This window comes from Drosophila sulfurigaster, chromosome X (genome assembly GCF_023558435.1).
Source record: "Drosophila sulfurigaster albostrigata strain 15112-1811.04 chromosome X, ASM2355843v2, whole genome shotgun sequence".
NCBI lineage: Eukaryota > Metazoa > Arthropoda > Insecta > Diptera > Drosophilidae > Drosophila > Drosophila sulfurigaster.
The window spans coordinates 22,818,034-22,843,101 of NC_084885.1; the positions used below are offsets into that span (position 1 = coordinate 22,818,034).

The 25,068-nt window shown below is 39.2% G+C and overlaps 5 protein-coding genes across 5 annotated transcripts; 2 read left to right on the forward strand and 3 right to left on the reverse strand.

Moving 5' to 3' along the window:
- The first annotated feature begins 2,886 nt into the window (after window positions 1-2,886).
- Window positions 2,887-5,513, forward strand: LOC133847933 (carbonic anhydrase 2). Its single transcript, XM_062283233.1, has 3 exons — window positions 2,887-3,407; window positions 3,479-3,615; window positions 4,907-5,513. The coding sequence occupies exons 1-3, from the start codon at window positions 2,933-2,935 to the stop codon at window positions 5,045-5,047; spliced, it is 753 nt and encodes a 250-aa protein (XP_062139217.1). The 5' UTR covers window positions 2,887-2,932; the 3' UTR covers window positions 5,048-5,513.
- A 4,536-nt stretch (window positions 5,514-10,049) lies between these two features.
- Window positions 10,050-13,242, forward strand: LOC133849161 (uncharacterized). The gene is given in 2 exon segments (XM_062285067.1): window positions 10,050-11,162; window positions 12,208-13,242. Coding segments are annotated over 2 exon segments (1,863 nt in total). The 5' UTR covers window positions 10,050-10,334.
- A 548-nt stretch (window positions 13,243-13,790) lies between these two features.
- Window positions 13,791-16,592, reverse strand: LOC133849380 (micronuclear linker histone polyprotein-like). Its single transcript, XM_062285423.1, has 3 exons — window positions 16,466-16,592; window positions 15,134-15,714; window positions 13,791-15,064 (listed from the first exon to the last, which is right to left on the reverse strand). Exons 2-3 carry the CDS (start codon window positions 15,675-15,677, stop codon window positions 13,971-13,973), a joined length of 1,638 nt encoding a protein of 545 aa, XP_062141407.1. The 5' UTR covers window positions 15,678-15,714; window positions 16,466-16,592; the 3' UTR covers window positions 13,791-13,970.
- Window positions 16,593-17,144: 552 nt separating this feature from the next.
- On the reverse strand, window positions 17,145-22,137 carry LOC133848163 (heparan-alpha-glucosaminide N-acetyltransferase). Its single transcript, XM_062283607.1, has 6 exons — window positions 21,765-22,137; window positions 21,572-21,699; window positions 21,001-21,122; window positions 20,218-20,392; window positions 19,495-20,156; window positions 17,145-17,697 (listed from the first exon to the last, which is right to left on the reverse strand). Exons 1-6 carry the CDS (start codon window positions 21,906-21,908, stop codon window positions 17,216-17,218), a joined length of 1,713 nt encoding a protein of 570 aa, XP_062139591.1. The 5' UTR covers window positions 21,909-22,137; the 3' UTR covers window positions 17,145-17,215.
- Window positions 22,138-22,702: 565 nt separating this feature from the next.
- Window positions 22,703-24,848, reverse strand: LOC133848717 (heparan-alpha-glucosaminide N-acetyltransferase-like). The gene is made up of 6 exons (XM_062284374.1): window positions 24,681-24,848; window positions 24,501-24,625; window positions 24,308-24,429; window positions 23,986-24,166; window positions 23,293-23,927; window positions 22,703-23,215 (listed from the first exon to the last, which is right to left on the reverse strand). The coding sequence occupies exons 1-6, from the start codon at window positions 24,840-24,842 to the stop codon at window positions 22,734-22,736; spliced, it is 1,707 nt and encodes a 568-aa protein (XP_062140358.1). The 5' UTR covers window positions 24,843-24,848; the 3' UTR covers window positions 22,703-22,733.
- Window positions 24,849-25,068: the final 220 nt, after the last annotated feature.

The following is a 25,068-nucleotide window of genomic DNA, read 5'->3' on the forward strand; positions in this document are numbered from 1 at the left end:
GCTTAATAGATAGATTACTACAAACAAACTAACGGAATGATATCGCCAATTTGGTGACATGTGCATCAACCGCTAAAATGTGCCACGTGACGCATGTGGCATAATGATAACGGAGTACATTGTCGGTAAAGTCGGTGCAATGGATGTCGGAGATAAGATATCGGATATCTGAGGACATCCAGAGAGAGAGAGAGACACGCCCACATATCCCAGATTAAAACGTATATATATAGTATCTATATAAATACCTATATATCGATATAGTCTGCATATTTGATTGACTCGCTGTGACTCGACACAAAAAAAACTTCAGACGTTGACCGCCTTTTGGCTTTTGCCTTGGCTTATCATCGTCATCATCATCATGGCAATAGAAATAGAAAATAAGAAAATATTCGCCAGAGCGCTGCTTCGATATCAGTATCTGTCGTAAATTATAGCTGGCGACAAAATACTAAATACTTCAGATGGAGCTGTATATAGTTGGAACTAGCTTTAACCTGCAGCGTCGGTCGTCATTAGGCGATAACTTGAACCAAAATTGCGTCTGAGTGGGCGATTGAAGAGCGATTGCAGCTGATGTCGCGTGAATTTACTGGATTGTATAACTGTCAATTAAAATCATATTTACCCACCATAAAAATGTGTCGAGTTGGTTCTAGAATAATATAGCATTAGTATAATCTCGCCTGCTATAAAGAATTGCTTTATGACCAGCTCTGTGGCATTAACTTTCGTTAATTAGCAAGCACTTGTGAGCTGTTTATTTTCGTTCTTTTTTTTCTTTTTACTATTTGTTAATAATTGCTCATTTCACATTACGGGAAAACTCGAGTTCCGCGAATGCCGTGATAAATATCTATTGTAATCGATATTTGTTCAAGGATTCAAATAGAAATGCAATCCAAATCACTCACTGAATGTTCAAATGTTTATACAATTCATTTAATGTTCGTTTACACAATTGTTGAACTATCATAAAAAGGTAAATGCTAATAATAGCAACACATCTGCTTATCTCGCTTTTCCCTGGCTTATCAAGATGTTTAGACAAAGCATTGCTAAGCTAAACATTAGCCATAAATCTACATAAATGTTGGAAAGTAAGGCAAAGCTCTTTTTATTCACATTTATATCCATTCATATACTCTGTACAACTGTTGTTGCAATTTATAATTATTTCAGTTGTATTTCAACTTTAATTTTTGCAAGTTAAGATCTTTAGTATTCATAAGCTTAAATTCAAAATTTAAGGAATTGCCTCAACTAAAGCATAAACTTGTTCTTACTATAACTCGATTCTTTTAAAGATAGTCTCTATTGCAGTTAATATATTAAAAGTATTGTCTGACACATTTATTGAAGGACTATCTATACAATACTAAGATAATAGATTAGAGATCGAAACAGTTTTAGTATAGTATAAAATATGATGATTGAAATGCAATTTATATTCTTAAAGTATGCCTAAAACTACTAAAAATATACCAACAACTAAATTTGGTATATTGTTATTGCCAAAATATACCATAAAGAGCTAAATATACCATATTGTCAGCCAAAGCAATATATTAAAAATAGTTTAAAGACATTTCGATATCGGTATCATATCATATGTCATAATATAGAATCTATCTTTTAATCAATTATAGTTTAAATAACTATAAAGATAAGATTTAATAAGGGATATAGAACATAGAATACAATATGATGATTGAAATGCCATTTATATAAAATATATGATATATTAAAAATAGTTTAATAACATTTCGACAGTATCATATATATATTTTCTTCATAAAATGTGTATTTTCGGAATTATGTTTATGCGCAGCAATCAATCAAGTTGAACAAGTGCATTAATGACAATTTAATTGGAAACAAGTTGTCCACCTTTAATGAAGCCATTTGAAATGAATCAATTTGTGGAGCGATTGTTAATTGATAACAAACGTAAAAGAATGAAGAGTTATTTGCCATGGCTTAAGCACTTATTTTAATTGTAAACGACTCAGTTGGGACACACGCAATTTGCTGTTGCTGTGTCTCTAGCTGTGTCTGACGTCCTCAATAGTTGTTTATCAAATATTTAAGAACTGGCAATTAGATAACGAATCGATATTAAATGCAATTGTCGGAGAGAGAGTGAGAAAAGTGCAAACACGACAACTGAAGGCTCTAACTGAATATTTAAAGCGAGCAAAGTAGTTGAAGCAGCAGGTGAAGGAAGCGTCTATTGACATTGACCTCTTGCTTTACACTTTTCACGCACACCTTTTCTTTCAATTTGTCAAATGGGTAATCAAACATGGCTAAGTAAAGTGCACGAGATGCACTCAAAGCGAAACTCTTTCGATTCTGTCACGCAAGCCATTTAATGATATTATTTGCCTGCCTGCCTGGCTGCCAGTTTTCAATTTCCATTTGACAACAACACAAAAAGATAAACAAAAGAAAAACAAATTAAATGATTTTACTTCCATTTGCAGGCAGTGAAACAGAAGCGGAAGAAGCAGAAGCGGAAGCGAAAGCGGAAACGCAAGTGCAAAAGAGTTGCTAGAGAGGAGAGGAGCAGCAAAGGCAGACGGACGGACGGACTTTAAGTCAGTGCCGTCGCATTAGGAACTTACACACGCCGGCGTCGAGAGGAACAGTCGCCATCACGACGTCGCCGCCGCAAGCGCCGCCGCAGACAGCCGAGCATTTGGAGGACGCCAGTGCTGGCGATCGCGGGCGTGTCTACAAACTGAGGAAGAAGAAATACCTCAACAACGCCCACATCACATAGATCAGGTTGAGCATCGTCATCATCGTCGTCGTCGTTGAAGTTGAAGTTGTTGTTCTTCTTCATTTTTTTTGTGGAAGTAAAACGAAGAAGAACGTTCAGCAGCAGCAAGGTGCAGGAGCAGGAGCAGCTTAAGAAGTCATAGCTATGCCAGTGCAATCGCCAATCGAGATCAGCAATCGTGCCATCGAGCATATCGACGATGTCGATCCACTCGAATATCATGGCCACTGGGAGCCCGTTGGCGTTGCCCGCGTCCAAAACACTGGCACCTCGGCGATGGTCACGTTCAGCAAACGCAAACAGCAGCCGTACATCATTGGCGGCGCCCTCGATACGAATATGTATGTGTTCGAACAGCTGCATTTCCATTGGTCCGACTCCGATGAGTCCGGCTGCGAGCACACGCTCGAGGGCATGAAGTACTCGATGGAGGCGCATGCCGTTCACTACAATGCCAAGTATAAGGACTTTGCCGAGGCCAAAAACAAACCCGACGGTCTTGCGGTTGTTGCATTCTTCATTCAAGCCTGCGGCGACAAGGATTGTCCCGAGTTCAAAAAGATCACCGAGGGCATTCGCATTGTCCAAAAGATACACACGAACGCCTCCCTGGACTCGGGTAAGTTTTGGTTTTTATTGGAAATATGTTTTGAATTCCGATTGCTAATCATCCATCTGTTCATCTTTTAGATTGCCTATCTTGGATTGGTCTGCAGGAGCTGAGCAAGCATTACTATACCTATAAGGGATCACTGACCACGGCGCCGTACTTTGAGAGTGTCACGTGGATCATCTATCGAACGCCCATCTACGTTTCCCGCGGTCAGGTAAGCAGCTCAACAGCCAGCCAGCCACATCGTCTAACGTGCAGCTAACACTTCAATTCAATATAAAAAGATTACAAGAATATAACAAATGATAAATTGTAATCATATGTGTAAAAGAATACGATTCAAAAAAAGTACTCCAACACTTCAATTTGTGAACTCTTTTGATTTGAATGCAACAAGTGACAAATTGTAATCATATGTGTAAAATTAAAATCCAGCCACATTATCCTAAGCGCTGCTAACACTTCAAATCAAATCAGAAAGTAAAGGAATACAACAAATGATAAATTCGAATCATATGTTTAAAAGAATACTTATCAAAAAAGTACTCCAGCCTTCATAATTATATACATATATGTAAAAAGAATAAAAAGAACTCCAACACTTTGATTTATTGAACACTTTTGCTCTGTAATCATATTATAAAAAAACAAATCGTAACAAAGTACTTCTGTCATATCATTTAAAACGTTTAAAGTTATTTGAATTGTTTCATTGGTTTATTTCTTGTTTTTTGTTAACTAAATGTACTCAATAACTTTATGGAACATTCTTTTTATTATTATGTATTCGTTAACGTAAATCATTACCTTAATTATAAATTCTCTTTATACAAACATTTTATTTATAATTGACAGGTTTTAACCTTTTAATTTCATTAACACTTTTGCTCTAAATGCAACAAATGACAAGTTACATTTCTGTTATAAGAATACAATCCAAAAAAGAACTTTGTTATTTAAGTAATTGATTTATTTATTGTCTTTTGTTAACTAAATGAACTCAATCATTAACTTTATGGCACATTCTTCTTAACTAATTCATTTTATTACTATGTGTTCATTAACGTAAATTATTAACTTTATGTTCGATTCTTTTTATTTCAACGCTTTCTTTATATTTGTAATTTTTCTAAAATCTTTTCTCTTTGCTCCTTAAATGGTTTAAATTTAATTCATAATTCTACTACTACTGATACTTTCATCATCAAACATTACTCACTTAATTTTGCTGCTTTGAATCAGGTAGATTATTATTACTATCGTATGGCTGATAGTTGCAAGGACGCAAAACCCACAAAAAATAGTTTTTGTTAGCTTTTTATTAATATTATTTGATCTAAGTTTTTGTTCATTCATTCTTAAGAAATTCTGGGTAATTTCCAAAAATTCAAAAAATAAATTAAAGTACATCTTTGCATATAGAATTGTTTTATGTTGTTGCTGATAGATATTAAATATAATTGAAATGTACAATGAATGAAAACTAATTCCACTTTATATTTCAGGTGAGCGTGTTTCGCAATCTGCAATCGTGTCCCAAGGACGAGTCCAAGAAGATAGTCAACAATTATCGTGAGATCCAAAGGCCGCACAAGGATCCCGAAATCTTTTTCGCCCGCAATACAAACACCAAATCCAAATTATGATGTGCTTGCTAATTTCTACTACCAAAAACTAAGAAGAAAAAAACAAAACAATCTAATCCTTAATCCTCACCAAAACACTCAACAACAACAACAATACTGCTGCAACAACAACAACAACGACGTCAAGGGATTCTCTGTGCTGGGATTTCTGGTCATCAAATCTTTTTTGTTTATTTTTTTTATTATATATTCTATATATATATATATATTATTTTTCCTATTATGCTATAATTCTATGGTTGTCGATAAGCTTTTTTGTTAAAATTGCCTCATGTACATATAGATCTATAAACATAATAATAATACTATAACTATATATGAATTTGATATGATATCATATTAGAACTTGGAACACACCGTTGCCTTGCATGTTAAATATTTCCTCCCCAACAAAATATTTAATACTCTACAATCACAACTAAAATTTAAAACAAAAACATTAAATATGTAAAAAATAATGAAAAAACATTTAAACTAGGTAAAAAACCAAAACATTTTTGTATGCAAAAAAAAAAAACTATGGAAATTACAAATTACACATGTATAACTGTATATATAAGTACATAGGTTAGGTTAGGTGGGACCGGCTGCGCCTGTACGGGGCAAAGCATAGACCAGTGGAGCTCCGTAGCTGTACCGGTAGAGCATATCTTCGTCTCAGAAGTCGCACAGTATGGATGCATGTTTGGCAAAAGCCAGCCGCATCCTAGGAGGTAGCCGTGAAACGTCACGTAGATCGTTGTGGCACGGCGAATTGAGGTATTTTAGCCGGAGTCGGGATAACGCTGGGCATCTACAGAGAAAATGCTCAAGTGTTTCCTTAACCCCGGGCTCGTTGCATTTCCTGCACTGATCACTGTTCGTAATACCCAGCTTTACAGCATGGACAGCTGACAGACAGTGACCAGTTAAAATGCTTAGCATTAGCCTGCAGTCTTTCCTTGAAAGCTGCATGACGAATTTCGGTTAAGTTTTTGTTAGTAGAGGCACACATCAGCCTTGCAGTTTTGCACGAGTTGGCATTGCGCCAGCTCGCGTCCCACTGAAGTCTAGAGCGCACCTCAATTTCACTGCCTAGAGTTCGCAGGGATATTGGAACATTGCACATGTTACCGACATCGAGCCCCATTCCCTCTTTGGCGAGAGAGTCTGCGATCTCGTTGCCATCGATGCCCTGGTCGCTTGGGATTTAATAGATACGCACGACGCAGATGCGTTCAGCGACTCTATTGCTCTTCTGCTGTCCAGGACAACTTTGGACTTGACCACATCAGAGTGCATTGATCTTATTGCAGCCTGGCTGTCAACAAAGATGTTAATGGAGTTGTGATTACGCTGTAAACCCCGAGCCAATTCAGCAGCCTTGCCAATTGCAAAAACTTCCGCCTGGAAGATGCTGCAATGGTCTGGGAGTTTATAGGAATGTTTGGAGACCGGGTTCCCAGTATACGGCCGTCGGTGAAGACGTTGAGGGCTTCGGGAATGCATAGCCCTTCCCGCCAGCAGTCCGGTTCCAAGAATATTGTTTTTATATGGTCAGTACTGGTAAGGGGGATAGTATAGTCCAAGTCTCTACTAGTCTCCCTACCAATGGCGCTGTGACCATAGCCTAGCAGACCCAAATTGCCTGTTGCGGCAATCCTTAGGGACGATTTTGCGGCTATGGATTGCGCGTATAGGTTCAACGGTTCGACACCAGCTATTACCTCGAGGGCTTTAGTAGGCGTCGACCTGATAGCGCCTGTGATATACAGTAACGCTTGACGTTGTGTCCTTTTTATGATGGATAGGTACGTCCTTTTTTCCGTGGCCTGCCATCACACTAGAACACCATAGATGAGGATAGGGCGAACAACTGAGATGTATATCCACCGCATTAGATTAGGAGAGAGGCCCCACGTGCAACTAAGCATCTTTTTCGCCATGTACAAGGCTCCGGTGGCCTTCTTCACCCTTTCTAACACGTTGAGCTTCCATGACAGTTTGCTGTCCAGGACCACACCTAGGTATTTTACTGCTTGGATCGGCTATAGCATAGTGCAGCCTATTTTTGGGGGGACCACGCAGGTACCTTATACCGCTTCGTGAAGAGGATAAGCTCCGTTTTGTCCGCGTTAATGCTGAGCCCGGCTCAGTAAGTAAGCTAAGTAAGTTCCATTACGGAACGGAAAGGGTGGTTGGGCATTTCCCAGTTATCAAAATGCTAATGTCATCGTCTAGCGGTTGACCCACTTGTGGATCGCTGGAGCCGTGTTAACAGAGGTAAGGCCCTTCATAATAGCGTCAGTAGTGACGTTATTGAAGGCGGCTTAAATATCTAGAAATGCACCCAAGGCATATTCTTTGTAATGGACTGCTTTTTCGATGGAGGCTGTCTCAATGGACTTGCCCTTAGTATACGCATGCTGATTTGGGGACAACAGATGCATTGAGTTGCTTCTGATGTGCAAATCAAGTAGCTTTTCAAATGTTTTTAGCAGGAAAGAGGTTAGGCTGATAGGCCGGAAGTCATTTGGAACCACATGACTGCATTTGCCCGCTTTGGGCAGGAAAATGACTTTCGAGGTCCTCCAAAGAGTGGGGATATGACCCCATGCGAGACACGCCGAATAGATACCCGATAGCCACGGAACAATCGTGGGCTTGCTGGTCCATCGAGACCGGGCGACCTGACCTTCGCAAAGGAGTCGATAGCCCAAATTATTTTATTATTTGTAATTAGACCGGCAGGGGGTCTCATAACTGGGAGAATAGGAAAGAGCTGCCAGTCACTGTTCTCTATTCCAATACATCCCGGAAATGAGTTGAGAGCAGTGCTTCAAGAGTTTCAGCACTACTCTCCGTCCACACTCCATCGCCCGACTTGAGCAGACTAGGACTGGAAGCCTGCTTGGACAACAGCCTTCTCAGTCTGGAGGTGTGGAGGTGTATATAAGTACATATATATAGATCTGTATATTACATATCGTGCGTAAATCGGCTATATTTATACATTCTATCTATTCTATAAATGAAAAAAATTCTAAAAATATTTATCTACTTTAAAGTGGAGAATTCCGCTTAATAAAAAGCACTAAATTGTAAAATATGTTTAACTACTTTTTCCCTCTACTTTAACTCTAAAAATTTGTAACTACTATTTTCAAATTTTAGGTGGACAAATAAAAGCAAAAACTTTTTCAAGTTTTTATCTATTTTTAAGTGGAAAACTACAAAATAAAAAGCAAAAAATTTAGCTACTAAAATATTTAACTATATTTCAAATTTTATATGAATAGTATTGCAAAATAAAAAGCTCCAAATAGAAAAAATATTTAGCTACATTAATTCCAGAGCACCAATGTGGTTTTAGGAGTCAGCATGGAACCCCTGAGCAATGTCACAGAGTCTCACAAACGATTGTAAGTTCATTTGAAGACAGGAAGTACTGTTCCGCAGCGTTTCTAGACGTAAAATTCGATCACATTCGATCGAGTCTGGCATTTAGGCTTGCTTTACAAGCTCAAGTCCATGCTACCAGCTCCATTCTTCCTGCTGCTGAAATCCTACCTGCATAGGCGCCTATTCTTTGTTAGATGCGAGTGGGCTGAGTCCGAAATTTTTGAAATAAAAGCAGGTGTACCCCAGAGAAGCGTGTTAGGACCTATTTTGTACACCCTCTTCACTGCAGACATTCCAGTGCTTGAAAGAGATGATCTCATTATTGCTACATACGCCGACAACACAGCATTTTTAGCCACCTCAACGGACAATGTAGAAGCATCAGCAGTCCTGCAACTACAACTCACAAAATTGGAACCGTGGCTGCTAAAATGGAACGTTGTCCTCAACGAAAGCAAATCAGCGCATATAACAGTATACCAAATATACCAAAAATCTACCGAAAGCGGTTTTTGTTACTTTGCATTTTCAACAAATGCAAGACTGCGATATTATCAGTAAAATGTAACAAATGGATATACCGAAAAATACTGAAATATACCGAAAACTATATTTAGTTATTTGCATTTTCAACAAATGTGAAAATGCTAAAATATACTGAAGTATTCTGGAATATATATTCGGTATATGGATATACTATTAAAATTTAAACATACATAGAGTGCTAAATATACTAAATCGTTAACCAAAGTATTTTTGCTGTATCAAATAATTTCTTCAATATATTCTAAGATATTCTTTATCTGATCGCAAACTTCAAAGAATTATAAAGAGGATGATATACTCGAAAAATACTGAAATATATGGAAAGCCATATTTGGATTGTCGTAAAAATATACCATATGAATATACCTAGACAATACTGAAGTATTTTTATTATAATAAAAAATAACCCAAATTAACAAACCGAGAAAAGATTGAAATATATCGATATACTACTATGTACATTCAAAATATACCGTAAACTGCAAAATATACTAAATCGTTAACCAACGTATTTTTTTGCTATACAAAATTCAAGAACTTCTGAGATATTTATCTCATCGCAAACTTTTCAGAATCTGAAATAAATATATCGATATACTTCTTTATTCCGAAAATATACCATAGATTGCAAAATATACTAAATCGTTAACCAAAGTATATAAATATATATAAAATTCAAGAACTTCTGATATATTTATCTATTTGCAAACTTTTAAGAATCATAAAGACACTCTACACAAAACTTCACATTCTGACTGCCTAATTATGATAATAATAATTTCTATTTAAGCGTAAAAGTAAGACAATATTAAATATTACTTTAAACAGCGCAACAATTACAGTTCACAGTAAGTAAACCAATTAAAAATTTAACAAAATTCACATGCTTTGTTTCGATAAATTGAACAAATGAAGTGATTGTTATCAAGAAGGTAAAGTTTATTTTTTATAGTTGCATTAATTGTAAAACAATTGTAAAGCAATAAATATTGCACAGCGATCTGGCAGCTCTGATATGCGTTAAGTTGGCAGCGCCAGCTTGACAGTTGGCAGTTTAGTGTGCTTAGTATGCAACCTCCATAAATGTGGATGGTACTGCAAAGGAGGACTGACGAATGTGTTTAGTATGCGGTTGCGACAAAGTTGAATGTGCCACGAATGAGTTTTACCAACAAACTAACTGAGAGAAAACCCCGAAACGAAAACACTAAACACTAATCAGCGCCATCGTTTGCTTAGCAAACAACAAAGTTTCACGCAACGAAACTTTTTCGAGTTGAATCATTAATCATCGACTCGCAGGACAAACCCAAAAGCGAAACAAACGAAACTCGCTTACAGTTGAAACGGCTATCGAAAGATGAATATAACGCAATTGGTTGCCACTTACCAGGATCGCTCCGGCGAACAGATGAATCAGATCAACGAGTATGTGGCCCGAGCTCTGCTCCACGTGGTTCACACACACATCCTGAGCGTGACGCCGTCGCTGGTGCTAACGCTGTGTTGTCGCAACAATCACACGTGCAACTTCTACAACGAAATGATGAGCATCCTATTTCGCAGCTGGGGCATTGCGCCTGCGTTGCAGATTGTCACCGTCGAACAGGGCGTGGGAAGGCAACGTTATGTGGCCGGGCGTCGGCATTACAATATGATCTTCACCGATTCGTATGCAGCGTTTGCGGAGATCGAGGTGGAAGCGTATTCCAAGGAGTACAATTACAATGAGCACTATTACATCTTTCTGCAGGCACGCGATCACATGCTGCTGAGCGAGATGCGACGCATCTTCGCCCATTGCTGGCGACATCAGCTCATCAATTGCAATGTCCAGGTGCAGACGGCGAATGGCGACATCAAGTTGTACACGTATTTGCCCTTTGGCGTTGGAAGTTGTGCCAATATGACGCCGACGCTGATCAATCACTACAACGGCAGCCAGATGCAGCATCCGCATTTGTTTCCCCGCAAACTGGGCAACTTCTATGGCTGCCCCTTGCGTGCCGCCTTGTGGCACATGCCGCCGTTCATCTAGCTGCAGGGCAGCGGCCCTCAGGCTCATGTCAGCGGCGGTCTCGAGGGTCGATTGCTGCAAACGCTTGCGCTGCGCCTCAACTATAGCATCGTCATCCATCCACCGCCAGTCGAGGAGGCGGAGCCCATGAGCAATGAGGCTATCAAGATGGTGAGTCGAGGTCTCGAACTTTTCTCTCTTTTTTTCTAATGACAGCTGCAGCTAATCCGTTCGTCTCTCTCTCTAATGGAAGCTGCAGCTAATCCGCTCATTTCTCTTTCGCTAATGTGAGCTGCAGTTAATCCTTTCATCTCCCTCTCTCTCACTCTCTCTAATGGGAGCTGCAGCTTATCTGCTTATCTCTCTCTAGCTAATGGAAGCTGCATCTAACCCGTTCCTCTCTCTCTTTAATAAAAGCTTCATCTAATCCGTTCATCTGTCACTAAAGGAAGCTGCAGCTAATCCGTTCATCTCTCTTTCTAATGGAAGCTGCAGCTAATTCGCTCATTTCTCTTTCGCTAATGGGAGCTGCAGTTAATCCTTTCATCTCCCTCTCTCTCTCTCTCTCTAATGGGAGCTGCAGCTTATCTGCTTATCTCTCTCTAGCTAATGGAAGCTGCATCTAATCCGCTCGTCTCTCCCTCTCATTCTCTAATGGGAGCTGTAGCGAATCTGCTCATCTCTCTTCATCTGATGGGAGCTTCAGCTAATCCCTTCCTCTCTCTCTTTAATAAAAGCTTCATCTAATCCGTTCATCTGTCACTAAAGGAAGCTGCAGCTTATCCGTTCATCTCTCTCTCTCTAATGTAAGCTGCAGCCTGCAGCTAATCCGTTCGTCTCTCTCTCTCTCTCTCTCTCTCTCTCTAATGGGAGCTACAGCTAGTCCACTCCTCTCACTCTTTAATTGAAGCTTCTTCTAATCCGTTCATCTCTCTCTAATGGGAGCTCCAGCCAATCCGCTCATCTCTCTTCCTCTAATGGAAGCTGCAGCCAGTCCACTCTTCTCTCTCTCTCTAATAGAAGCTGCATCTAATCCGTTCGTCGTTCTTCCTATCTCTAATGGAAGCTGCAGCTAATCCGTTCGTCTCTCTTTCTCTCTCTAGTAGAAACTGCAGCTAATTCACTCCTCTCACTCTTTAATTGAAGCATCATCTAATCCGTTCATCTCTCTCTCTCTCTCCTTTTCTATATCTCCTCATTGCCTCCTCCTTGCCAGCTGCAACGCCATGAAGTCGATCTCTGCCTGGGCGGCGTGCGTCAAACGGTGCCTCGCAGCTTGGTGGCCACCTCGACGCACAATTATCATCAGACCAGTGTGCGCTTTGGCGTCCTCGGTGCCAGCTATAAGCTCAGCTCGCTGGACATTCTACTCTATCCATATCCGACGAGCATTTGGCTCGGCATTGGCGGCGTCTTTGTGCTCGCCGCTCTTCTTCAGTTGACGCTGGAGCGTCTGCTGCCTTCGCATCCGGTGCGTGAGTTCATTGTGCATCTGCTGAACTTGCAGCTGATCTTTGTGGGCATGCCTATGATGCAGGCGCCCACGCGCTACAATACAAAACGGATTTATTGCATTATGCTCATGTTTTACACATTGCTCATACGTACCGTGTACCAGGGCAAACTCTATCACTTGATACGCACGCATCAATTGAATCGTCTGCCGCAGTCCATCGATGAGCTGGTGGAGCACAACTACACCGTCGTGCTGTCGAACGAGATACATGAGATGCTCGCCGAGATTCCCACTGTGGAATTCATGCGATTTCATCGTCTGGGCGGACGGAATACGCCCATGGAGAGCTTAGAGTATTTGGCCGCCCGACCGTATGATAATCGTTTGGTCGCCGCCGCTGGGCTCGATTTCTTTTTGCGCTTCAATCGCTTGGCTGCGTATCAAGCGCAACTGGAGCAGGAGACGCCGCCGAGCTTCGAGCTGATACCGCAGGACATCATTGATCTGCAGTTGACGATGTATTTGCGCAAGCATTCGTTTCTCACCGACGAGTTCAACGATCAAATCATGTGGATGCGTTCCGTCGGTTTGCTCGCCTTTTGGGCACGCTGGGAATTGGACGAAAACTCTTCGGGCATGCAGCTGGCGAACAACTTTGAAATGTTTGGCCTGCAACAGTTGTATGTCATATTCGTGATGGTGCTCGTTGGCCTGTTGCTGAGTACGCTGCTCTTTGGCCTCGAGCTGCTCTCGAAGCGATCACCGCGTCTGCAGCGTTGGTTTTTATCACATTAAAAGCGATCTATTTTATTTGAAAATCATTTGATTAACCGCGCGTTTGTTTTTACAAGAACCTTTAGCAGCTAGATGGCGCCAAACAAATTTCAACAAGTTAGCAGCTCCGCTATATCCAAAGTCTGTTAAGTAACTTGCAAACTTAACAGCATTTGTCGCTAGCAGTGCTGTTAAGTTTGCCAGCGACAAAAGTCGGTTTGGTTTAAATTGTGCATGAGTTTAGTTTGCAAATATTTTTGTTTTAGCACGTTACATATAACTCATTAAAAAACACTCAATTTGTTTTGTTTTTTGCCATTCACAATGCGTTCGCATCGTAGATGGCGCCAAAACCAAAAACCAAAAAAATATAATTTATTCTCACCGTCCAAAAACACGTCACACGCGTCTAAAAAAATAGCGCGAACTGAAGCGACGGTTGCCAACAGCGCTGTTAACATAGAAAGCAGCATTTTTCTAATGTAACTGAAGTTGGTCACACACAATCAAAATGGCCCCCAGCTGAAACTTAACGGTTGAGAAAAACTTGCATTTATTTTTGCAAAGTGTATTTTTATTTTTTTACGTTTTTATTTTAATTTTTCATCATATCTAATTTAATTATTTTGTTTGCGTTGTAACGAATTAACATTAAGTTGTTGTCAGCTTTAGAAACGATCACAACATCAAAATTTCACAGAAAATGAGTAAAAAGAAGAACTAGAATAAACGAAGAATTGCTGCGGTGCTTAAAATTCGTGATCCAGCTCAGGCCTGCTCTTATAATACAAGTACAAAGTCTTGCGGGTCTTATACACTGCCTTATTGGATTTTAGCGATGTGTCGGTAACATAGCCCCTTATCTTATTGACTATCTCCTCAAGTCTATTATTCCGTTCGTTCAGCTCGAAAATTGCTTCACCATGGCCATCATCATCATCAGCAGCAGAGGAGCGCAGAGTTTTGACAATTGAGTCCAGGTGGTCTCTGCTGATCCTAGGATCGACCATCGCATCGACATCTGTCATTGGTGACACTTTATCTGACACTTTATCTTTATCTTTTTTTGAAGGCTCCTGCTTTAAACCATTATTTGAAGCTTCTTCCTGCTTTAATGCATCATTGCTTGAGGAAGAAGCATGCTTTGAAGGATCATTATTTAAGGATGCTTGCTTTGAAGCATCTTTTTTTGAAGATGCCTGATTTGGAGCATCGTTGTTTGAAGACTCCTCCTGCTTTGAAGGATCATTGTTTAAGGATGCTTGCTTTGAAGCATCTTTTTTTGAACATGCCTGATTTGGAGCATCTTTGTTTGAAGACTCCTCCTGCTTTGAAGGATCATTGTTTACGGATGCTTGCTTTGGAGCATCATTGCTTAAAGATTCCTGCTTAGAATTATCACTGTTTGGAGACTCCCGCTTTGGAACATCATTATTTGAAACCTCTTCATGCTTTGGAGCATCATTGCTTAAGGACTTCTGCTTTGGAGCATTATTATTTGAACACTCCTGCTTAAAAGCGTCATTGTTTGAGCATACTTCCAGATTTGAAGCCCCATTGTTTAAATATTCCTGCTTAGAATGATCTTTATTCGACAACTCTTCCTGCTTTGGAGCATCATTATTTGCAGACTCTTTCTGTGAAATGGATTTCCCTGCTGTCTGAAATTTATTGAAAAAGATCTCTATGATCTCTTTTGATGCCTCATTCGATGATGTGGCGAACATCTGATAGCTGTTTCCCATGGAGTCAGTCTCGACTTTTTTCCATTTGGTCAAGCGGAGCTTAGGAATCCTCGAGACGAAATCCATCATGCAAGGCTCAGCAGCCAATGAAGATGCTGCTGGTATATGAAGGAAATTTATGGTTAAACAAATGAATGCAATTTTGTTAACATTGAATCTTTACTTACCATCTTTACTTAGCATCTCCGGCCTATTGACCAGACTCTGTGAACGCGGCGCCACACGAATTTTGTGTGATCCCTGCTGATCTGCTGGGTTGGAGGGGATCACGATGCTGCTGCTGCGTTTCACTTGCTCGTTCGATAAACGACGCGACTTTCTACTGATTCGTTCTTCCGTGTTCTTCTTGTTGTGCATGTAAAATTTATGAAACCAGAGCAAAAACTTTTTGTTGGTCAACCTTTTAATGCACTCCTGCTGCGCTGCATCCCGAAAGATGCGTAGCTTGGCAAATGCAAGATGCAATAGGCAAAAATTTTTATCGATTTCAACGGACAAAGTGCAATTGAAGATCACCTTATTCAGATCCATCACTTGGGGAAAGAGTTTGTGCACCAACTGACAGTAGATGACGCCGGTCTTCATCACGCAGAGATCCTCGAGCTGAATACCAAGTTCATCATAGACCCAATTTAACAGAAAACGAGGCGACTTCTTATCGCTGTCCAAAAGCGGAACATACTGAGCACTGACAGAAGTGGATCTACTCATCTTGATAGTTATCTTCTGTTACTTTGATGTAAAACCTCTTGGAGAAGAGAAGTGTGGAAATTCTTTAGTTAATCTTTTCAAAAGAAGCGTAAGAATTCTGTATTCTTTAATTCTTTTATTGTTATCTATCTTCATTTCCGACAGAATTTCGAAGAATTAAAGTACTTACTCACGCGATTAATCCAATGTATACTATAGGAATTCTATTACTATTTTCTGTTATCTATCTTCTATTCCTTTTAAATTTAGAAGAATTAGATTAGTTACTCCTAAGATAAATCCAATAAGCTAAATTAATCAAATTCGATTCCTGTTCTAAATGTTTACTGTATTTGCAAATCTACGCTATTCATGTTCAATTAACAACAAAACTATGGTGGTTTAAAATATTAAAATTGTAAATAAACAGCTTTGTTAATTCTTAAGATTAACGTTTATCAACAAGGAATTGTTAACCGCGTTTGAGAGTACCCTCAATTTAAAGGATAGAAGTGTAGAAAGTCTATTTTTACTTCTTCTTCTTTTTCATTTAAATTAAGATCATACTATATGGCGATACTTCACTGTATACTATATACTATAATAATTTCTGATCTGTTTACTACATTTGTAAATCTCCGCTGTTTATTTTTAATGAAAAACAAAACTATGAGAATTAATAGTATTTAAATGTCTTAAAGAACTTTAAACATGCATGCAAGTTCGTAGCTTAGATAATACTTAAGATTAAAGAGGGAGAGATTGTTGATCGCTTTATAGACACTACTATTAAAGTTGTTTGTACTCACCACTCGCTGTTTAATGTAACCAAACTTGTAACTTTATTAAAATTTATAAAACGTTACAATATATATAAATATTTTTTTTAAGAAATTTGTCTAGTAGAGATGTAAAATTCTCCGAAATTCGAATTGTAATAATTGCTTAGACTGACTGAGCGACAAAGCATATCAAAAATTCTCACCGCTTGCTTTGATCTTAGGAAATTTCTTTTAAGCATTTAAAATCAAAACTTAAGAATTTATCTTTCGAATTGTTGAACATCTAAGATAGACTTAAAACAAAAAATCAATTCTAGCTGAAGTTTCCATTTAAATTATTGAACATCTATAGTAAAATCAAGACTTAGGCACACAAAAACTTTTCATGGGGAAATTATCTTTCGAATTGTTTGCATCTAATATTAATTCATAGAACACAAAAATTATTGACGGAATTTCATTTAAAATTGTTTAGCATCTAAGATTACAACTTAAGAACCCAAAAGCTTTTCCTTGAGAAAATTCCTTTCGAATTGTTTACCACCTAAAGTTAAAACTTAAATTAAAACTTGTCATCTAATATTAAGACATAGAACACAAATTGTTTAGCATCTAAGATCAAGACTTAGGAACACAAAAACTCATCTTGGTGAAATTTCATTTCAAATTGTCGAACATCTAAGATTAAGAGATAGAACACAAAAACTCTTCTTGTCTAGATTGAGCTAACACGCTCCACGTTTAATCGATGATAGAATGGTACATTGAGAATTAGAATTAGAGACTGTAGTAGAACTGTCGACTGTCCAGATAGAGAGCGATGCCCACCCAGACGAGAGTGTTCCACACGCTCTCGAGCAGCAGCAGAAAATGCGTGTTCATCGCCCCAATGCGCCAATGCCAGGGCAACATTCGATGCATCACTGTGTGTCCCACATACATGATGATCGCATTCATGCCGCACTCGGTGAATGGATAACCGGACCACCATTGACGCACATCGATCACATAGTAGAGCAGCGAGAGCAGCAGCAAAGCCAACGCGACTGTGACAAAGACAAACGACAGCGACCACAGATTCTTGTTCACCGGAATGATTCCGTTCTCCCTCGAAAATCCACACAAGGCACCGCCCAGCAATCCCAACAGCAAAGCCCCAAGCAGCCAGCGCTTGAGACGCGACTGCCAAGTGGGATGCACCAGCAGAGTGACGCCTGCGAAGGCGCCCAGCAAAGTTTGCACCACGCTCAAGACGCAGCCTAGAACGAGACGGAGACGGAGAGAGAGAGAGAGAAGTAAAGAAAGGAACTTGATTAGAAAATTTCAAATTTTACATAATTTTCAATTAAAAGAAAGATTATTTTTATAGGACTATATTCAAAAATGTAAAGAATTTTAAATTTTAAATAAAGGATTATTTTTTAATGAAGTAAAAAGAATATTCTTTAACAAATTTAAAATTTTACATAATTTTCAATTAAAAGAAAGATTATTTTTATAGGACTATATTCAAAAATGTAAAGAATATTAAATTAAAAAAAAAGATTATTTTTTAATGAAGTAAAAAGTAAAATTCTTTGACAAATTTCAAATTTTACATAATTTTCAATTAAAAGAAAGATTATTTTTATAGGACTATATTCAAAAATGTATAGAATTTTAAATAAAGGATTATTTTTTAATGAAGTAAAAAGAATATTCTTTAACAAATTTAAAATTTTACACAATTTTCAATAAAAAGAAAGATTATTTTTATAGGACAATATTCAAAAATGTATAGAATTTTAAATTTTAAATAAAGGATTATTTTTTAATGAAGTAAAAAGTAAAATTCTTTGACAAATTTATATTTTTACACAATTTTTAATTTAAAAAAGGAATCTTTTTAAAATGTATAGAATTTTAAATTAAAAAAATAAAGATTCTAGAATATTTTGCAATCTGTGGTATATTTAGGATATAGATCTATATAAATAGAAAGTTCATTAGAGCAAGAGAAGTGAATTTGTTTAACAATTTCAAATTTTACATAATTTTCAATTAAAAGAAAGATTATTTTTATAGGACTATATTCAAAAATGTATAGAATTTTAAATTTTAAATAAAGGATTATTTTTTAATGAAGTAAAAAGAATATTCTTTAACAAATTTTCAAATTTTACATAATTTTCAATTAAGAAGGATTCGTTTTCGTAAATTTGTTTAACAAATTACATTTTTTAAATTTGTTAAATTAAATTTAATGGCTTCTTATCTTCTACAATTTAGGATTATCTTCTAAAAAAAAGTAAAAAGTCAATTTCATTGACAAATTTATATTTTTACACAAGTTTTAATTAAAACTTGTGAGAAAGCTACAGTCGAGTGTGCTCGACTATGAGATACACGCTACCCACTTTGAATAAAAGTAAATATTATTTTTTAAAAATATACCGAATAAATATACCACAAAAATACTAAAATGTGTTAAAAGTTATATTTGATATATTGATAAAGATCTAGATCTTAAATATACTACAGACTAGAAAATAAACCAGATTGTCAGCCAATGCAACTAAGTAGGAGTTTTTTTTTCTGCCATACAAAAGCATTTCTTGAATACCTTTTACATTTTCTATCTGATCGCAATCAACTAACCAATTATAATATTTTATGACTCATTGAAATTTGGTTGTGATCACATAGTAAAAGTTATGAAAGAAAAACTTTTGTATGGGCAAAAATGCCTACAATCTGGTATATTTTGCAATCTGTGGTATATTTAGGAACTAGATCTATATAAATATACCAAATATAGTCATAGTTTGGTATTTTTGGGACTCTGATTAATATGCCCCAAAAATACTACAAAAGTACATTCGAAATATACCAAAATGTATTTTTTATAGTAGTTTTGCGGAGTATTAATTTGGTATATTTGAAAAATAATACCCTCTCTTAGCTTTTTTACTTGGTATAGATTTCACTTATGAATACAATCTGGTATATTTTCCAGTCTGTAGTATATTTAGGATCTAGATCTATATCAATATATAAGTTCTTTTTATAGTACTCACCAAAGATGCCCTCGGGATCGAAGGCTGTGGCATCGTAGACATACTTGGCCGTCGGATGCTGATAGATGTGCGCCTGGCCAAGCACAAGCTCATCCACATAGCCAGCAGCACCGCCAATGCACTTGGGATTGGCGGCATTCTGTGACTTGCCCCCGGGACCGAGGTAGCCCAGCGGACAACCCGGCACGGGGAGGCCAAAGGTCAAGCCCAAATAGGTGGCAATGAGGGCGAGGAGCACAGCCAACTCGCCGCTGAAGAGGCAGATGTCGTAGATGGCACGTTGCCAGGCACGCTGTGGACTCAGCTGATCGCGTCGACTGCAGAGCGTGTGCAACACGCCGGCAATGAGATAAGCGATGCCGAAACGCTGCAGGACGCCCATCAGACGCAGTTGCTCCAGTTGCGGGCCACTCGCCGAATTGAGGCAGAGACCGATTGCAAACAGTTTGCAGGCACGCCACACGATGCGGAGGCAAATCTGAGATTTGCTGATGCCACGCGACAGTTGAGCCTTGATCGAGAGCGGAATGCAGACGCCCATGATCCACAAGAAGCTGGGGAAGACGATGTCGGCCAAATGGAGACCATTCCAGGCGGCATGCTCGATCCATTGATAACCGCCGCCGCCGCTGTTCACGAATATCATCAACACAATGGACAAACTGTGCAACAAACAGAGATTTCATTTAGTTGCCAATTTTAGTTTAACAGCATCTCACTTACCCGCGAAACGTGTCCAGACTGCGCAGCCTTTTGCGCTGCGTCGCCTTAGCGGCAGCATCGCCAATGCTATCAGCAACGGCGGCAGCTTCGTCATAGCGATAACGATGCCAGGCACAGCTGAGAAGCTTCAGCAGAATGAGGAATGCGGCCACCAGAACGAATACAGAAAGGAATGCTGTAAAGAGCAGATAACAGCTTTTAAGTAAGGCAAGTTAACAGAGCAAAAACAAATCCAACACGAATACAGAAAGGAGTGCTGTAAAGTGCAGGTAACAGCTGTTAACTAAAGTATGCTAATAAGGTAAGTTAACAGCGCTCGAACAAGTGCGGAACGAGTACAGAAAGGAATGCTGTAAATTGTAAGTTCAGCTGTTAACTAAAGTATGCTAACGAGATAAGTTAACAGAGCAAAAAAGAGTGCGGCCGCTGTTAAAATAAAAGCAACGTACGTTAACAGCGCACAAGCAAGTGCAACACGAATACAGAAAGGAATGCTGTAAAGTGCAAGCAACAGCTGTTAACTAAACTATGCAAATGAGGCGACTTAACAGCGCAAAAACAAGTGCAGTACGCTGTTAAAATAAAAGCAAAGCAAGTTAACAGCGCAAAAGTAAGCACTGTTCAATAAAATGATGCTAATCAGCTTTGTTGATAAATTATGCTAATCAGAATTGTACAAATTGAGCATTTGAAATGCTAAAGGTTTAATTAGAATACAATTTGTTGTTTTCTAATGAAATTGAATGTGATTTGAGATTTGAGATTTAACGCTTGGTTACTCACCATAATTGATGGGTACACCCGGTTTGTCCACAGCAAAGTTGCAGCTGCCGTTTGAGAGCAGTGTGAGATTGTAGACGCCAAATTCTTGAAGATCGCTGCGACGCAACGCGCACAAAGCTGAACTGCCGGTTGATGGCGTGGGGGGGACGGACGGGGGGTGGTATAGCAGGTGCAAGAAAGAGAAATCAATAGAGTTGATCGAAAACAAAACACAGACAATACGTATGTAGGTGTGTGTGTGTGTGTATGTGGCCATAAAATGTATACAATAAATAGAGGGAAAGAGCGAAAGTTGCATTGTGAGAACAATTGTTGTTGGCAGGAAAACGAGGCGTAAGCAGATGATGATAATGATCATGATGACGACAATGATAACGTAATCGCAGTCATCTTCAATTTAACATGCTCACTCAAGTCCGCCAGAGTGTCCGAGTGTCGAAAGCGCCCTCTGGCGGACTGATGAAGGATGTAAAATTGAGCAAAGCAGCTAATCACTTACAAGTGGGTCGTAAATACACACAAACACAGACACACACACACGTACACACACACACGACGTATAGCGACTTACACATTATCGTAGGCATAGTGACCCTGATCGTGTGCATAAATTTTAAAGCTCAACGCGTAGTCTGAGCTAACCGTTTCCACTAACGCCCCAGTATCAGGCGGCAGAGACTTCACTTTGGTATAGGGACACTGCAAGAGGATATCACATTTAAAAAAAGAGACCTTTAATTGGCGCCAAACGAGTTCCACAATACCGTATAGCAGTTGTCCGATAGCGTATAGAGATAACTATGCTCGGCGTACTGTGATTCCAGATACAAATACGCTTGATCGACGCTCAATTCACGCATATCCAGATCCCGCCAATGGGGATCCGTGTACTCGACCAGAAACGACATTGTTTGTTTGTTTTGTTTTGTGACTATGGGTACACGAGGTCAATTATTATTGTGTTGTCGAAAGCCACTCGATGTGAATTATTTTGCACTCGATATGGTGCCGTTGACGACTAAACTAACTGCGCTCAAGTTGCGCTGCAAAATTGCCATATCGACGCCTCTTTTTCGTGTATACAAAATGAAACCGAAACTATTTCGAGTGCGCAATAAAAACAAAACGCAAGTCCAACAACAACCGCAATAACAACAATCACAAACAACACAGAAAAGAAAAGCAAAAACAAGAACGGATATGCCTCGAATCACGACGTCTGAATACACTTACCACACAATTCGGCATTGTATGAGGTGTTGTGATGAGTAAAGTGATTAGCTAAAGTCAATCAATAAACAACAGCAACAAATGTATACTTATATATAAGCATTTGCTTTATTTTGCAACAATTATAATATATTTGGAATGCATTTCTAAGTACGCTGCAACTTGAACAGAGAAATCATAAGGCTCTGCATAGCAAGTGCCGTTGACACAAACTCGTTATAGTGTTGCGTAATGGTCGATCTGTGTTGTGCAAAATGCCGATGTTAATGTTAAACTAATCGATAACATTTAGCGCTGTGCCTGTTGGCCGCTCTAAGCAATTTGGCGCCACTGACTTGAAAATTGAAATTTTAATACGTATACGTATAATAGTAAATATTATGAGCTTATTTAAACAAATTCGTTCAATTTATTGAATTTCTATAAACTTTGAATGAAAAACGGTTCAGTTTAATATCTTTTAATCATTAATTTTTCAAATTACTTGTTGTAATGCTTGACAATTAAAGATGATAATAGAACTTTCGCTTATGCAGATATAGAGCAATGGCCACCCAAATCATAGTGCACCATACGTTTTCGCACAACCGCAGAAAATGCGTGTTCATCGCTCCAATCGCCCAATGCCAGGGTAACACATTAAGTATAAACAAATGACCCAAAAACAAAATGATGCCATTCATGCCACATTCAGTGAAAGGATATCCCGACCACAGCTGCTGCACATCAACCACATAGTATATTAGCGAGTACAGCACCAAAGACATGGCAACCATGACGCAGACAAACGAAAGCGACCAGAGAGTTTTGTTAAGGGGTATGAGGCCCTCTTCCTTGGAGAAGCCACACAAGCCGCCACCGAGCAACCCCAAGAGCAAAGCGCCGAGCAACCAGCGCTTGAGACGCGACTGCCAAGCGGGAAGCAACTGAATGGAGATGCCAACAAAGGAGCCCAGAATAACGTGCGCCACGGCCATCACACTACCTGTGTGAGAGTGTGATGGATAAGGGTGTGTTGCTCACATAACCGAAAGAGACAGAGACCGAAACAGAGAGACTTACCAAAGGGACCCTCCGGGTCAAAGGGATACGTGTTGTAAAGATCTGTCGCACCATATGCTTCAGATAAGTTCATCGTGCCCAACAGCCGATCCACTAGGAAAGCGGCGCCTCCCGTGCAAAGTTGATGGGCAAGATTCTGTGACGTGCCACCGGGGCCAAGGTAACCCAGCGGACAATTGGGCACGGGGAGGCCAAAGGTCACGCCCAGATAGGTGGCGACTAGAGCGAGGAACACGATGAGCTGCACACAAAATGGAAGAAGATCACGGCCGTCGAGCAGCTTGCGACGAGTACACAGCGTTTGCAAGAGGGCAACCACTAAGTAGCTAATTCCCAAACGTTGCAGCACGCCCATCTGACGCATACTTTCCAGTTGGAGGGAAAACATCGAATTCCAGAATATGCCCAGAGCATATAGTTTGCAGGCGCGGCAGAAGATGCGCCAACAAATCGTGGATTTGCTGATGCCACGCGACAGTTGCGCCTTGATCGAGAACGGAATGCAGACGCCCATCATCCACATGTAGTTGGGATAGACAATGTCCGCTAAGTTGATGCCATTCCAGTAAGCGTGAGCGATCCACTTGTAATCACCGCCGTCGTTGTTCACAAATATCATTAGCACAATGGTCAGACTGTCAAAAATAAGTGAGAAATTAAAATGCACAATCGAAATTCGAATATGGAAATCACCCGCGAAATGTGTCCAGGCTGCGAAGACGCGCCTTGCGCTGTTGCGTTGATTCGTCGGCTTCATCGTTTGCGTTATCGGCAAGGACGATAGTTTTCGCATATCGATAACGTCGCCAGCCGTAGCAGAAAAGCTTTAATAGCAGCAGAAATGCAGCCGTTATCAGAAATACAGAGAGAAACGCTGTAAGTGTAAATTATAAATTGTGTTGGTTTTAATTTAATTTTGCATGCCAATGGATTGAAAGTCCTACTAATTTGCCTAAGTTGGCAGCTCTTTGCCGAGCCAGTATTTAAATTTAACGGCGACAAATTGGATACAAACCGTAATTGACATTCACTCCTGGCTTGTCCATGACAAAGTTGCAGCTGCCATTCGCAAAAAGCGTCAAATTATGAACACTAAATTCTTCCAGACGTGCTCGAGACACCGTGCACATTGCAGAGCTGCATTATGAATAGAAAAGTATTTAAAGCAACCTCTAAAAAAAAGAGTTCAAGCTTGACCCAAAACTTACACATTATCGAACCCATATGGCCCCTGATCTTCGCTATATATTTTCCAGCTTGCAGCATAGGCAGTGTCTACAGGCTCTGCAGAAATGTTACCAGCCGGCAGAGGTTTTATCATGGAGTAAGGACACTGCAAAGAAAAATCATTGAAATGCACAATAAGGATCAAATTGTAAAGCACATACCGTATAACAGTGATCGGTCAGATAATATAGATAAGTGGTTTCGGGATATTGCGACTCCAGATATACAAAGGCTTGATCCACAAGCAGTGAACGCATATCCAGATCCCGCCATTGGGGCTCCGTATATTCTACCAGAAACGACATTTTGTCAAGAAGAGACATGTTCAAATAAAAATGTTTCAGCAACGTCACCAGCTATACTTAAATTAAATTGGCATATCGAGGAATCTGTTAGTTATAGCAAATTAAACCGCATCAATATGAAGAGTTAAAGTCGGAAAAAATCGAACAGTTGATACTCTAACCAGTGAAAAATGTATTTTATTTTAATATATTTAAATATTTAATTTTGTTCTTATAAAAGTAAATAAATTAACGTTACAATTAA

Bases quoted from the DNA above. Each gene is read 5' to 3' on its own strand.
- LOC133848163 (XM_062283607.1), bottom strand. From the start codon at position 21,908: ATGTCGTTTCTGGTCGAGTACACGGATCCCCATTGGCGGGATCTGGAT. The intron at 21,700-21,764 runs GTATTGTGGAAC...ATCCTCTTGCAG, and splicing joins TATCGGACAACTGCTATACG to TGTCCCTATACCAAAGTGAA. The intron at 21,123-21,571 runs GTAAGTCGCTAT...ATCAACCGGCAG, and splicing joins CACTATGCCTACGATAATGT to TTCAGCTTTGTGCGCGTTGC.
- LOC133849380 (XM_062285423.1), bottom strand. From the start codon at position 15,677: ATGAGTAGATCCACTTCTGTCAGTGCTCAGTATGTTCCGCTTTTGGAC. The intron at 15,065-15,133 runs GTAAGTAAAGAT...TTCATATACCAG, and splicing joins GGAGATGCTAAGTAAAGATG to CAGCATCTTCATTGGCTGCT.
- LOC133847933 (XM_062283233.1), top strand. From the start codon at position 2,933: ATGCCAGTGCAATCGCCAATCGAGATCAGCAATCGTGCCATCGAGCAT. The intron at 3,408-3,478 runs GTAAGTTTTGGT...TTCATCTTTTAG, and splicing joins GAACGCCTCCCTGGACTCGG to ATTGCCTATCTTGGATTGGT. The intron at 3,616-4,906 runs GTAAGCAGCTCA...TTTATATTTCAG, and splicing joins TCTACGTTTCCCGCGGTCAG to GTGAGCGTGTTTCGCAATCT.
- LOC133848717 (XM_062284374.1), bottom strand. From the start codon at position 24,842: ATGTCTCTTCTTGACAAAATGTCGTTTCTGGTAGAATATACGGAGCCC. The intron at 24,167-24,307 runs GTTTGTATCCAA...TTACACTTACAG, and splicing joins AGGAGTGAATGTCAATTACG to CGTTTCTCTCTGTATTTCTG. The intron at 23,216-23,292 runs GTAAGTCTCTCT...ACTCTCACACAG, and splicing joins TGACCCGGAGGGTCCCTTTG to GTAGTGTGATGGCCGTGGCG.